We start from the raw sequence: 13,259 nt of genomic DNA, 5'->3' as shown, positions 1-13,259 counted from the left end.
GCTCCTCTGCAAAGCCTCTCACATTAACTGCAGTGCTTTCAATATTTCAGAGGGCTTGTTCATGTTATGTTCTAGTTCCAGAGGCCTAATGCAGGATGAACGTGTCAGAGCTGATATTGTGCTGTTGAGAGCAGCAGTAACTCACAGAGGCCCCCAGTGGCGGGCAGGAGGGAATGCAATGCAACCCAATGATCCACTCGCCCGACTCCCTGCACTACAAGAAACAGAAGCCAGTAGAAAACAGATGGTGAAGATCACACATAAAATCCCAGTGTGTGTCTGTGCAGGTGTAACCCCTCAGCCCCACAGTCCGGTCCCATCCTGAGCAGTAAAGCCTGTCCTGTCTGTGCAGGTGTAACCCCTCAGCCCCACAGTCCGGTCCCATCCTGAGCAGTAAAGCCTGTCCTGTCTGTGCAGGTGTAACCCCTCAGCCCCACAGTCCGGTCCCATCCTGAGCAGTAAAGCCTGTCCTGTCTGTGCAGGTGTAACCCCTCAGCCCCACAGTCCGGTCCCATCCTGAGCAGTAAAGCCTGTCCTGTCTGTGCAGGTGTAACCCCTCAGCCCCACAGTCCGGTCCCATCCTGAGCAGTAAAGCCTGTCCCGTCTGTGCAGGTGTAACCCCTCAGCCCCACAGTCCGGTCCCATCCTGAGCGGTAAAGCCTGTCCCGTCTGTGCAGGTGTAACCCCTCAGCCCCACAGTCCGGTCCCATCCTGAACAGTAAAGCCTGTCCTGTCTGTGCAGGTGTAACCCCTCAGCCCCACAGTCCGGTCCCATCCTGAGCAGTAAAGCCTGTCCTGTCTGTGCAGGTGTAACCCCTCAGCCCCACAGTCCGGTCCCATCCTGAACAGTAAAGCCTGTCCTGTCTGTGCAGGTGTAACCCCTCAGCCCCACAGTCCGGTCTCGCTCATGTGGAGGAAACTGCTCAGCAAAGGGACATGGCAAATTGATTCAAATACAAGAAAGTGTTTGTTAATTCAGTGTGACAAAATGATTGTCCTTGCCACGATTCTGTGTGTGTGTGTGTGTGTGTGTGTGTTTGTTGCATGCGTATGTGTGAGAGTGTGTGTGTGTTCTACAGCAGACAGCATCGCTCCCAACCCTGAACTGATCCAGAACCGAACCGAACCATACCTGAACCTGAACCCCTCCTGAACCAGAACCTGAACCAAACCAGAACCCGAACCTAACCCAACCTGAACCCCTCCTGAAATAAAACCAGTGTGTGGATATTGAACTGTTTCTACAGCAGACAGAACCGAACTGAACCTGAACAGAACCAGAACCCAGACAGAACCCAACTTGAACCTGAACCTGAACCCTTTTATCTCAAACCCCTTGAGTGACGGGAGCTGGGCTCTGTGTTGTATCTGGGCTCTGTGTTGTTTTTGGGCTCTGTGTTGTGTTTGGACTCTGTGTTGTATTGGTTGTGTTTGGGCTTTGTGTTGTGTTTGGGCTCTGTGTTGTATTGGTTGTGTTTGGGCTCTGTGTTGTATTGTGTGTGTGTTTGGGCTTGCATGGTTGTGTTTGGGCTCTGTGTTGTATTGGTTGTGTTTGGGCTCTGTGTTGTATTGGTTGTGTTTGGGCTCTGTGTTGTATTGTTGTGTTTGGGCTCTGTGTTGTATTGGTTGTGTTTGGGCTCTGTGTTGTATTGGTTGTGTTTGGGCTCTGTGTTGTATTTGGTTGTGTTTGGGCTCTGTGTTGTGTTTGGGCTCTGTGTTGTATTGGTTGTGTTTGGGCTCTGTGTTGTGTTTGGGCTCTGTGTTGTATTGGTTGTGTTTGGGCTCTGTGTTGTGTTGTGTTTGGGCTCTGTGTTGTATTGGTTGTGTTTGGGCTCTGGTGTTTGGGCTCTGTGTTGTGTTGGTTGTGTTTGGGCTCTGTGTTGTGTTTGTTGTGTTTGGGCTCTGTGTTGTACTTTGTGTTTGGGCTCTGTGTTGTATTGGTTGTGTTTGGGCTCTGTGTTGTGTTTGGGCTCTGTGTTGTATTGGTTGTGTTTGGGCTCTGTGTTGTGTTTGGGCTCTGTGTTGTGTTTGGGCTCTGTGTTGTGTTTGGGCTCTGTGTTGTATTGGTTGTGTTTGGGCTCTGTGTTGTGTTTGGGCTCTGTGTTGTATTGGTTGTGTTTGGGCTCTGTGTTGTGTTTGGGCTCTGTGTTGTGGTGTTTGGGCTCTGTGTTGTGTTTGGGCTCTGTGTTGTATTGGTTGTGTTTGGGCTCTGTGTTGTGTTTGGGCTCTGTGTTGTATTGGTTGTGTTTGGGCTCTGTGTTGTGTTTGGGCTCTGTGTTGTATTGGTTGTGTTTGGGCTCTGTGTTGTGTTTGGGCTCTGTGTTGTATTGGTTGTGTTTGGGCTCTGTGTTGTGTTTGGGCTCTGTGTTGTATTGGTTGTGTTTGGGCTCTGTGTTGTGTTTGGGCTCTGTGTTGTATTGGTTGTGTTTGGGCTCTGTGTTGTGTTTGGGCTCTGTGTTGTATTGGTTGTGTTTGGGCTCTGTGTTGTGTTTGGGCTCTGTGTTGTGTTTGTTGTGTTTGGGCTCTGTGTTGTGTTTGGGCTCTGTGTTGTATTGGTTGTGTTTGGGCTCTGTGTTGTGTTTGGGCTCTGTGTTGTATTGGTTGTGTTTGGGCTCTGTGTTGTGTTTGGGCTCTGTGTTGTATTGGTTGTGTTTGGGCTCTGTGTTGTGTTTGGGTGTTGTGTTTGTTGTGTTTGGGCTCTGTGTTGTGTTGTGTTGTGTTTGGGCTCTGTGTTGTGTTTGTTGTGTTTGGGCTCTGTGTTGTGTTTGTTGTGTGTTGGGCTCTGTGTTGTGTTTGGGGCTCTGTGTTGTGTTTGGGCTCTGTGTTGTATTGGTTGTGTTTGGGCTCTGTGTTGTGTTTGGGCTCTGTGAACACAGTAGTTGTATTTCTTTTATACTGGGGGCTTCACATTGTGGTAAATTAAAATGCATTGGAGCAAAATAAAACCTCCCAGTGTGAAGTATACATGAAAATACCAACATCAGACGATAACAAACAAATGAATGAACGCTTCTGCCCCCTGGTGGTACAGCTCCATCACTGCACCTTTCTGACACCTTTTGAATCCAGCCCAGAACACAATGATGGGTGGAATGAGAGGAATGTACATTCATACATCATTTGTGTTTCTTTTCTTTTTCTTTGTCTCCACAGATAATGGAAATGCTTAACACAAGGCAAGGTATGTGAAGTAGGATGAGCTGGAGCTTAAACACGCTGCCATTGCACAGCTCATGCACAAGGGGGCGCTGTGAGATGCTGGTGCCAGCATTCCAGATCAGCCCTGCTTCGCTCTCTCTCTCTCTCTCTCTCTCTCTCTCTCTCTTTCTCTCTCTCTCTGTCTCTCTCTTCAATCAGTCAAGTCAAGTAAGTCACGTCGAAACACCAAATAACGAATCTCGACTCTCCGACCCTCCCTCCGTCCACCCCGAGCCACAAACACCTCATCGACAATCCGTTACCCACATCTCTCGCCTCCCGGACCCTCCCTCCGTCACACACCCACATCACTCACATGACCCCTCCCCGACACTCACCGTCTCGGGACCTCCTCGTCACACACCGCAGGACCCACCTCTCGCCTGTGGTGTAGTGGTGAGAGAGCTGAGGGGCTGGGAGGGAGGCAGTGTGGTGTAGTGGAGAGAGCGGAGGGGCTGGGAGGGAGGCAGTGTGGTGTAGTGGAGAGAGCGGAGGGGCTGGGAGGGAGGCAGTGTGGTGTAGTGGTGAGAGCGGAGGGGCTGGGAGGGAGGCAGTGTGGTGTAGTGAGAGCGGAGGGGCTGGGAGGGAGGCAGTGTGGTGTAGTGGTGAGAGCGGAGGGGCTGGGAGGGAGGCAGTGTGGTGTAGTGGTGAGAGCGGAGGGGCTGGGAGGGAGGCAGTGTGGTGTAGTGAGAGCTGACGAACCGACTCCTCAGTCACACCAGATTCATCCCTCGACCTCCCTCCGTCACACCACATAACCTCACGCTCACCGACCCATCCCTCCGTCACACCACATCACGGACTCTCGCCTCCCCGACCCTCCTCCGTCACACCCACATCACCTCTCTCGCCGACCCATCCCCGACCCTCCACTCCGCCTCACACCCACATCCACATCACTCTTCAGCCTCCCCGACACTACATCCTCTCCGTCACACCACATCACCACTCTCGCCTCGGCGAGACGCACCTGGGTGTAAGTGTCACAGAATGGGGCTGGGAGGAGAGTGACCGCAGGAGGCAGTGTGGTGTAGTGGTGAGAGCGGAGGGGCTGGGAGGGAGGCAGTGTGGTGTAGTGGTGAGAGCGGAGGGGCTGGGAGGGAGGCAGTGTGGTGTAGTGGTGAGAGCGGAGGGGCTGGGAGGGAGGCAGTGTGGTGTAGTGGTGAGAGCGGAGGGGCTGGGAGGGAGGCAGTGTGGTGTAGTGGTGAGAGCGGAGGGGCTGGGAGGGAGGCAGTGTGGTGTAGTGGTGAGAGCGGAGGGGCTGGGAGGGAGGCAGTGTGGTGTAGTGGTGAGAGCGGAGGGGCTGGGAGGGAGGCAGTGTGGTGTAGTGGTGAGAGCGGAGGGGCTGGGAGGGAGGCAGTGTGGTGTAGTGGAGAGAGGGGCTGAGGGACTGGGAGGGAGGCAGTGTGTGGTCTAGTGGTTAGAGCTGAGGGACTGGGAGGGAGGCAGTGGGCAGTGTGGTGGAGGGAGGGCAGTGTGTGTAGTGGTGCATCTCGCCTCGCCGACCATCCCTCCGACACCCATCAGGGCGACTCTACGGGCACACCACATCACCACTCTCTCGCCTCACCGACCCTCCCTCCGTCACACCACATCACCACGTATCGGACTCCCGGACGCTCACCCGGCACACCACATAACCTCGCTCGCCTCCAAGACCCTCCCTGCAGTCACAACACTCCAGGTGCATCCCGAGGACCCTCAACTCACGTCACCTCCACATCACGACCACTCCCTCTGTCAACCCACACCAGCATCACCGAACCCTCCCTCCGTACACCACATCACACACTCTCCCTCCCCCACAGACCCTCCCTCCGTCACACCACATCATGACCAAAAAAAACTCTCGCCTCCCCGACCCTCCCTCCGTCCACCACATCACCACTCTTGTCCTCCCCGACCCTCCCTCCGTCACACCCATTAACTCTCTCGCATCCCCGGATGGTAGACCACTCGTCAACAAAGTGAGAGCGGAGGGACTGGGAGGGAGGCAGTGTGGTGTAGTGGAGAGAGTGGAGGGGCTGGGAGGGAGGCAGTGTGGTCTAGTGGTTAGAGCTGAGGGGCTGGGAGGGAGGCAGTGTGGTCTAGTGGGGAGAGCGGAGGGGCTGGGAGGGAGGCAGTGTGGTGTAGTGAGAGCGGAGGGGCTGGGAGGGGGGCAGTGTGGTGTAGTGGTTAGAGTGGAGGGGCTGGGAGGGAGGCAGTGTGGTGTAGTGGAGAGAGCGGAGGGGCTGGGAGGGAGGCAGTGTGGTGTAGTGGAGAGAGCGGAGGGGCTGGGAGGGAGGCAGTGTGGTGTAGTGGAGAACTGAGAGGCTGGGAGGGAGGCAGTGTGGTGTAGTGGTGAGAGCGGAGGGGCTGGGAGGGAGGCAGTGTGGTGTAGTGGAGAGAGCGGAGGGGCTGGGAGGGAGGCAGTGTGGTGTAGTGGTTAGTGCTGAGGGGCTGGGAGGGAGGCAGTGTGGTGTAGTGGTGAGAGCGGAGGGGCTGGGAGGGAGGCAGTGTGGTGTAGTGGTTAGAGCGGAGGGGCTGGGAGGGAGGCAGTGTGGTGTAGTGGTGAGAGCGGAGGGGCTGGGAGGGAGGCAGTGTGGTGTAGTGGTGAGAGCGGAGGGGCTGGGAGGGAGGCAGTGTGGTGTAGTGGAGAGAGCGGAGGGGCTGGGAGGGAGGCAGTGTGGTGTAGTGGAGAGAGCGGAGGGGCTGGGAGGGAGGCAGTGTGGTGTAGTGGAGAGAGCGGAGGGGCTGGGAGGGAGGCAGTGTGGTGTAGTGAGAGCGGAGGGGCTGGGAGGGAGGCAGTGTGGTGTAGTGGAGAGAGCGGAGGGGCTGGGAGGGAGGCAGTGTGGTGTAGTGGAGAGAGCGGAGGGGCTGGGAGGGAGGCAGTGTGGTGTAGTGGTGAGTCGCAGTCCCCGAGACCCTCCCTCCGTCTGTGGTGACCACATCACCACTATCGCATCCCACGACCCTACCTCCGTCACACCATCAGCACCACTCTCGCCAGGGACCGACTCTCCCTCCGTGTATTTAGGGGCTGGGAGGGATGCTATTTGGTGTAGTGGAGAGAGCGGAGGGGCTGGGAGGGAGGCAGTGTGGTGTAGGGGAGAGAGCGGAGGGGCTGGGAGGGAGGCAGTGTGGTGTAGTGGTGAGAGCGGAGGGGCTGGGAGGGAGGCAGTGTGGTGTAGTGGAGAGAGCGGAGGGGCTGGGAGGGAGGCAGTGTGGTGTAGTGGTGAGAGCGGAGGGGCTGGGAGGGAGGCAGTGTGGTGTAGTGGAGAGAGCGGAGGGGCTGGGAGGGAGGCAGTGTGGTGTAGTGGAGAGAGCGGAGGGGCTGGGAGGGAGACAGTGTGGTGTAGTGGAGAGAGCGGAGGGACTGGGAGGGAGGCAGTGTGGTGCAGTGGAGTGGTGAGAGCCGGGCCATCACCACAGGGGCTCTCGCCTCCCCGACCCTCCCTCGTCACACCACATACCATCTCGCCTGGAGGCCGACCCTCCCTCCGTGAGAAGACCACATCACAGGGTCTCGCCTCCCCGACTCTCCCTCCCGTCACACAGAGCGAGAGAGGGCACCTCTCTACCCTTGTTCGGCACCATGTGGTGTAGCCACGTCTAGCCCGACTCCCTCCCCGGGAGGGAGGCAGTCACCATGTCCACATCGCCTCTCCGACCCTCCCTCCCGTCACACCACATGCAACCACTGTCGCCTCCCCGACCCTCCCCTCCGTCACACCACATCACCTAGTCTGGGCCTCCCCGACCCTCCCTCCGTCACACCACATACCTCTCTTAGCTCCCAGACGAGGGACGTCCACCACATCACCACTCTCGCTGGTAAGACCCTCCTCCGTCACACCACATCACCACTATCGCTCCCCGACCCTCCCCTCGTCACACCACACATACCTCTCTCCGACTCCCCGCACCTCCGGACGTGATGGTGTAGTGTGATCAGCAAACGGACTGGGGCTGGGAGGGAGGCAGTGTGGTGTAGTGGTGAGAGCGGAGGGGCTGGGAGGGAGGCAGTGTGGTGTAGTGGAGAGAGCGGAGGGGCTGGGAGGGAGGCAGTGTGGTGTAGCGGAGAGCGGAGGGGCTGGGAGGGAGGCAGTGTGGTGTAGTGGGGAGAGCGGAGGGGCTGGGAGGGAGGCAGGGTGGTGTAGTGGTGAGAGCGGAGGGGCTGGGAGGGAGGCAGTGTGGTGTAGTGGTTTGAGCGGAGGGGCTGGGAGGGAGGCAGTGTGGTGTAGTGGAGAGAGCGGAGGGGCTGGGAGGGAGGCAGTGTGGTGTAGTGGTGAGAGCGGAGGGGCTGGGAGGGAGGCAGTGTGGTGTAGTGGTGAGAGCGGAGGGGCTGGGAGGGAGGCAGTGTGGTGTAGTGGAGAGAGCGGAGGGGCTGGGAGGGAGGCAGTGTGGTGTAGTGGTGAGAGCGGAGGGGCTGGGAGGGAGGCAGTGTGTCTAGTGGTTAGAGCGGAGGGGCTGGGAGGGAGGCAGTGTGGTGTAGTGGTTAGAGCAGAGGGACTGGGATCCCTCCGTCACACCACATCAGCACTCTCGCCTCCCCGACCCTCCCTCCGTCACACCAACATCACCAGAGACTCTCGACCTCCCGGTGAGACCCTCCCTCTCGTCACACCACATCTCCACCGTCTCGCCATCCCGAGGGAGACAGAGTCCCCCGTCACAGGACAATCAACCACTCCTCGCACTTCCAAGACCCTCCGCTCCGGCACACCACACCATTCTCCGTTTGGGAGGGAGGCTGGGTGTAGTGGAGAGAGCGGAGGGGCTGGGAGGGAGGCAGTGTGGTGTAGTGGTGAGAGCGGAGGCAGTGTGGTGTAGTGGTTAGAGCTGAGGGGCTGGGAGGGAGGCAGTGTGGTGTAGTGGAGAGAGCGGAGGGGCTGGGAGGGAGGCAGTGTGGTGTAGTGGTGAGAGCGGAGGGGCTGGGAGGGAGGCAGTGTGGTGTAGTGGTGAGAGCGGAGGGGCTGGGAGGGAGGCAGTGTGGTGTAGTGGTGAGAGCGGAGGGGCTGGGAGGGAGGCAGTGTGGTGTAGTGGTGTCTCGCGCTCCCCGACCCTCCCTCCGTCACACCACATGGGGCATGGGAGGCTCCCCGTACCCGTAGGTCCCTACGTCACACCACAGGACACACTCTCTGTCTAGACGGACCCTCCCTCCGTGACAACCACATCACCAGCTCTCGCATCCCCGACCCTCCTCCGTCAGACCAGGATATCCACTCTCACCTGAGAGCCGAGGGACTGGGAGGGATGGCACATGTGGTCTACATCACAACCTCTCTCCCGAGAGGGAGATCCCCTCCAGATAGTAGGAGGCTCACCGTACCACAGGTCAACCAGAAGCTTCGACTCGCGCCGACCCGCCCTCCGTGTACGACAACGTATCAGCGTGAGCGGAGGGGCTGGGAGGGAGGCGGGGTGATCAGTGTGACCATTGTGAGTGTACCACGTATGGGCGCCTAGAGCTCCCCCGACCCTCCCTCCGTCACAACACATCAACACACTCTAGCATCCCCGACCTCCCTCCGTCACACCACATAACAAGTTCTCATCGTGATAGTGAGACCCTCCCTCCCCGTCACACCACATCACCACTTCGCCTCCCCGACCTTTCCTCCGTCACACAACATCTTCCACACTCCAGACTCCCTGACCTACCGAAAGAGGAAGCCGCCACTGGGAGGGAGGCAGTGTGGTGTAGTGGTGCAGAGGGCTGGGAGGGAGGCAGTGTGGTGTAGTGTTTGTAGTGTGTTCCCCAGTGGATCGCCTCCCCGAGGGTTGCTCCCTCGTCACACCACATCACCACTCTCGCCTATCCCCGACCTCCCTCCGTCACACCACATAACCAGGTCTCTCGCTCCCCGACCCTCCCTCCGTCACACCACATCAACTAGATCGCCTCCCGAGACCCTCCCTCCGGCAGACCACATCACCTGGGAGGGAGGCCTCCTTTCCCCTGACCCTCCCTAGTGGTGACACACCACATCACACTCGGAGCCTCCACCGAGACCTTCACTCCGTCACACCACATACCACTTGAGCCCCGACCCTCCCTCCGGAACACCCATACCACTCTGTGTGTAGCTCCCCGAACCTACACCAGCGTAAACCACTGGGCCTCCCCGAACCTTGGAGGCAGGGTGGTGTAGTGGTGAGAGTTGAGGGGCTGAAAGGGAGGCCGTGTGGTGTAGTGGAGAGAGCGGAGGGGCTGGGAGGGAGGCAGTGTGGTGTAGTGGTTAGAGGGGAGGGGCTGGGAGGGAGGCAGTGTGGTGTAGTGGTGAGAGCGGAGGGGCTGGGAGGGAGGCAGTGTGGTGTAGTGGGGAGAGCGGAGGGGCTGGGAGGGAGGCAGTGTGGTGTAGTGGAGAGAGCGGAGGGGCTGGGAGGGAGGCAGTGTGGTGTAGTGGAGAGAGCGGAGGGGCTGGGAGGGAGGGGCAGTGTGGTGTAGTGGTGAGAGCGGAGGGGCTGGGAGGGAGGCAGTGTGGTGTAGTGGAGAGAGCTGAGGGGCTGGGAGGGAGGCAGTGTGGTGTAGTGGAGAGAGCGGAGGGGCTGGGAGGGAGGCAGTGTGGTGTAGTGTGGAGAGAGCGGATGGGCTGGGAGGGAGGCAGTGTCAACACTTAACTCCCATCCACCCAACTACCTTCCGTCACACCACATCACCACTGACCGTCACACTCCCCGTACCCTCGAAACCTCCGTCACACCACATTCCGCCACACCCCATCTCGCCTATCCCGACCCTACATCTACCACTCCGTAACACACCAACATCACCACTCTCGCCGCCCGACCACTAGTCCTCCGTCACACCACATCACACCTCGCCTCCCGACTCATCACATTGCTCTTCGCCGAGGGCTGGGAGGGAGGCGGTGTGGTGTAGTGGTGAGAGCGGAGGGGCTGGGAGGGAGGCAGTGTGGTGTAGTGGAGAGATCGGAGGGGCTGGGAGGGAGGCAGTGTGGTGTAGTGGTGAGAGCGGAGGGGCTGGGAGGGAGGCAGTGTGGTGTAGTGGTGAGAGAGGAGGGGCTGGGAGGGAGGCAGTGTGGTGTAGTGGTGAGAGCGGAGGGGCTGGGAGGGAGGCAGTGTGGTGTAGTGGTGAGAGTGGAGGGGCTGGGAGGGAGGCAGTGTGGTGTAGTGGTGAGAGGAGGGGCTGGGAGGGAGGCAGTGTGGTGTAGTGGAGAGAGCTGAGGGGCTGGGAGGGGGGCAGTGTGGTGTAGTGGTGAGAGCGGAGGGGCTGGGAGGGAGGCAGTGTGGTGTAGTGGTGAGAGCGGAGGGGCTGGGAGGGAGGCAGTGTGGTGTAGTGGAGAGAGCGGAGGGGCTGGGAGGGAGGCAGTGTGGTGTAGTGGTGAGAGCGGAGGGGCTGGGAGGGAGGCAGTGTGGTTGTAGTGGAGAGAGCTGAGGGGCTGGGAGGGAGGCAGTGTGGCTCTAGTGGAGCTTAGGAGGGACAGGGAGGGAGGGAGGCAGTGTGGTGTAGTGGTGAGAGCGGAGGGGCTGGCAGGGAGGCAGTGTGGTGTAGTGGTGAGAGCGGAGGGGCTGGGAGGGAGGCAGTGTGGTGTAGTGGTGAGAGCGGAGGGGCTGGGAGGGAGGCAGTGTGGTGTAGTGGTGAGAGCGGAGGGGCTGGGAGGGAGGCAGTGTGGTGTAGTGGAGAGAGCGGAGGGACTGGGAGAGAGGCAGTGTAGTGGAGTGGAGGGGCTGGGAGGGGGCAGCATGCTTAATCAGGACGCAATTCCTGTGAATGTGCTTGTGAACTGTGCGAGTGGTGTGATGAATAAAACAATGTCCAAACAGTTCTTTTCCCCCAAAAGGTCCAGGTTTTTAATAAAAGAACAAAAAGAACCACCCCTCTACCAGCAATGGTATCAGGGGGAACACGACTGATTTGCAGTCCCAAATAATAAACACAACACTCCACAATAATCCCGTGCACGAAAGTGTGCTCTTAATCCTCCGGGCGGTGCTGGTGTCATGTGGGGAGGGTAGTGCTCCAGTAATGCGGGCTGGCTCCGTATTCCTCCTCTGCAGACAACAAACAAACACGTAACACAACAAACTTGTATCACAACAAACACGTATCACAACATGTAACAAAACAAACACGTATCACAACATGTAACAAAACAAACACGTATCACAACAAAGCACAGTCCTCCGGCCGGTGGTTTCGTTCTCAGCGCAAGGCAGTGTACCGGCGTAGCTGCTTCCCCTTTGTACCCATACACTCCTCCCTGCAAACAACCTGCCGCCATGCTTTCTCCAATAGAGGGCCATCCCTCAGCTGCTTGCAATGGGGTCGTTCCGGGTTCTTGCAAATACGCGCCCCTCCTGATATGGTTACCTTCCGGTTTCCACCTACCATCAACGTGGTCCATCGAGGAGGCAGCGTCCCACTGTCCTTACACGCCGTCCTTTCTGGTTAGGACTTGCAACATCAATTCTTGCTCTCTCTATCACAGTGCTACACAAATAAGAAAATGAATAAGAATAATAACTTTACTGTATTATAGCTCCTTTCACACAAAGGTGCCTCAAGGTGTCTATATAGAAATAATATACATGCTTTTATTACAGGATCATTTCATTCAGAGAATTAGAACAACCTTAGCAGCAAAAATAGACAAAAACAAGGCGTGGTTTTAATGAACACAGATTTCCACTTGTAAATAACACAGCCCTTTATTGAAAGATTATTAGTCAAACAGTAAACATCCTGAACACGAGATCCACCCGGACAGAACCATCACGTGACCCCCACATGACGGGACGGGAGCTGTGTATGTCTCATCAGTAAGTGCTGTACTGAAACGGGAGACTGTGCTGGTGCAGGAGAGAGAGCGGAGCGAGCTGTGGGAATGCGGGCAATGCAATCCTGCGCTTGTTCCAGTCTTTTCTCACTTGCATGCTGTGCTGTAAGCTGCATGCCCAGCCCACAGGAGCATCAAACCAGCATGTTTCATTCCATCCGGATGTCGTGTGTGTCTCTCTCACTGCAGCCATGTGTCCCAGCCCTGTGTCCCAGCCAGGTTCTGAATGGTTTCATTGAATTGTTCTCCCCTGCACTGCCTGAGTGTTCATTTCTGGCTTATGGAAGCGAATCTGGGAGATGCATTGATAATTTTAACGCTCTGCAGTTTAATTGAAACTCTGCTGTGAATTTGTTTTTTTGCAGGTCTTGTTGCCGCTCAGTAGATGGCAATCATGAAGCTTTTTTACCCATCACCCAGAGGGGGGGAGGCAGGCCGCGGCTCTGGAGAGCTGAGAGTGAGAGAGCATGAGAGAGCCACCACTCTCCCAGGCTTTAACAACAGCACCCCCTGCAGGTGACTGTCAACAGCCCACCCATCATTGAGACCAGCAGGCTTCCACACTGCAGGAGACAGCAAATACTTAGAGCTGACTTTGTATAGCGTAGCGTTAGATCAATGTGAAAAAAACTAAAACAATTCCAAAACAACGACCATTACACCAGTGTGATATCATGCACATTACAGACTTTGATATATGTAAACAAAAAAAAGAAAAGATAGCATTCACTACCCTGCATTTACTTCTCAGTTTTGAATTAGCTGTCTCTCAGATCCCCAGTACAGTGCTGAGATCTCTATGCTGTACAGTATTGAATGTGCTGGCTCTCAGATCCACAGTACTGAGTTCTCTTTACTGTACTGTATTGAATGTGCTGCTCTCAGATCCCCAGTATAGTGATCTCTATGCTGTACGGTATTGAATGCGCTGGCTCTCAGATCCCCAGTATAGTGATCTCTATGCTGTACGGTATTGAATGCGCTGGCTCTTAGATCCCCAGTTCAGTGCTGAGATCTCTGTGCTGTACAGTATTGAATGTGCTGGCTCTCAGATCCCCAGTATAGTGATCTCTATGCTGTACGGTATTGAATGCGCTGGCTCTTAGATCCCCAGTACAGTGCTGAGATCTCTATGCTGTACTGTATTGAATGTGCTGTCTCTCAGATCCCCAGTAGAGTGATCTCTATGCTGTACTGTATTGATTGCGCTGGCTCTCAGATCCCCAGTACAGTAGAGTGATCTCTATGCTGTACTGTATTGAATGTGCTGGCTCT

The 13,259-nt window shown here is 56.9% G+C and overlaps 1 protein-coding gene across 3 annotated transcripts in view; it reads left to right on the top strand.

Annotated features, from left to right (window-relative positions):
• The window catches only part of LOC121317957 (LHFPL tetraspan subfamily member 3 protein-like), a 54,017-nt gene extending 40,868 nt beyond the window's left edge, over positions 1-13,149 (top strand). For 2 of the 3 annotated variants that reach the window (XM_041254052.1, XM_041254050.1), the window contains exon 3: positions 12,350-13,149. In XM_041254052.1, coding sequence (XP_041109986.1) covers positions 12,350-12,369 — 20 coding nt within the window. In that variant the 3' untranslated portion in view covers positions 12,370-13,149. Of the gene's footprint in view, positions 1-3,153; positions 3,182-12,349 lie in introns of all 3 variants that reach the window. The other variant, XM_041254051.1, reaches the window with a different exon arrangement.
• The last annotated feature ends 110 nt before the right edge of the window (positions 13,150-13,259 follow it).

The sequence above is a fragment of the Polyodon spathula genome, chromosome 7 (genome assembly GCF_017654505.1).
Source record: "Polyodon spathula isolate WHYD16114869_AA chromosome 7, ASM1765450v1, whole genome shotgun sequence".
In the NCBI taxonomy this organism is placed as follows: domain Eukaryota; kingdom Metazoa; phylum Chordata; class Actinopteri; order Acipenseriformes; family Polyodontidae; genus Polyodon; species Polyodon spathula.
Note: the sequence above shows the minus strand (reverse complement) of the source record. Positions and strands in the feature narration are given on the sequence as shown.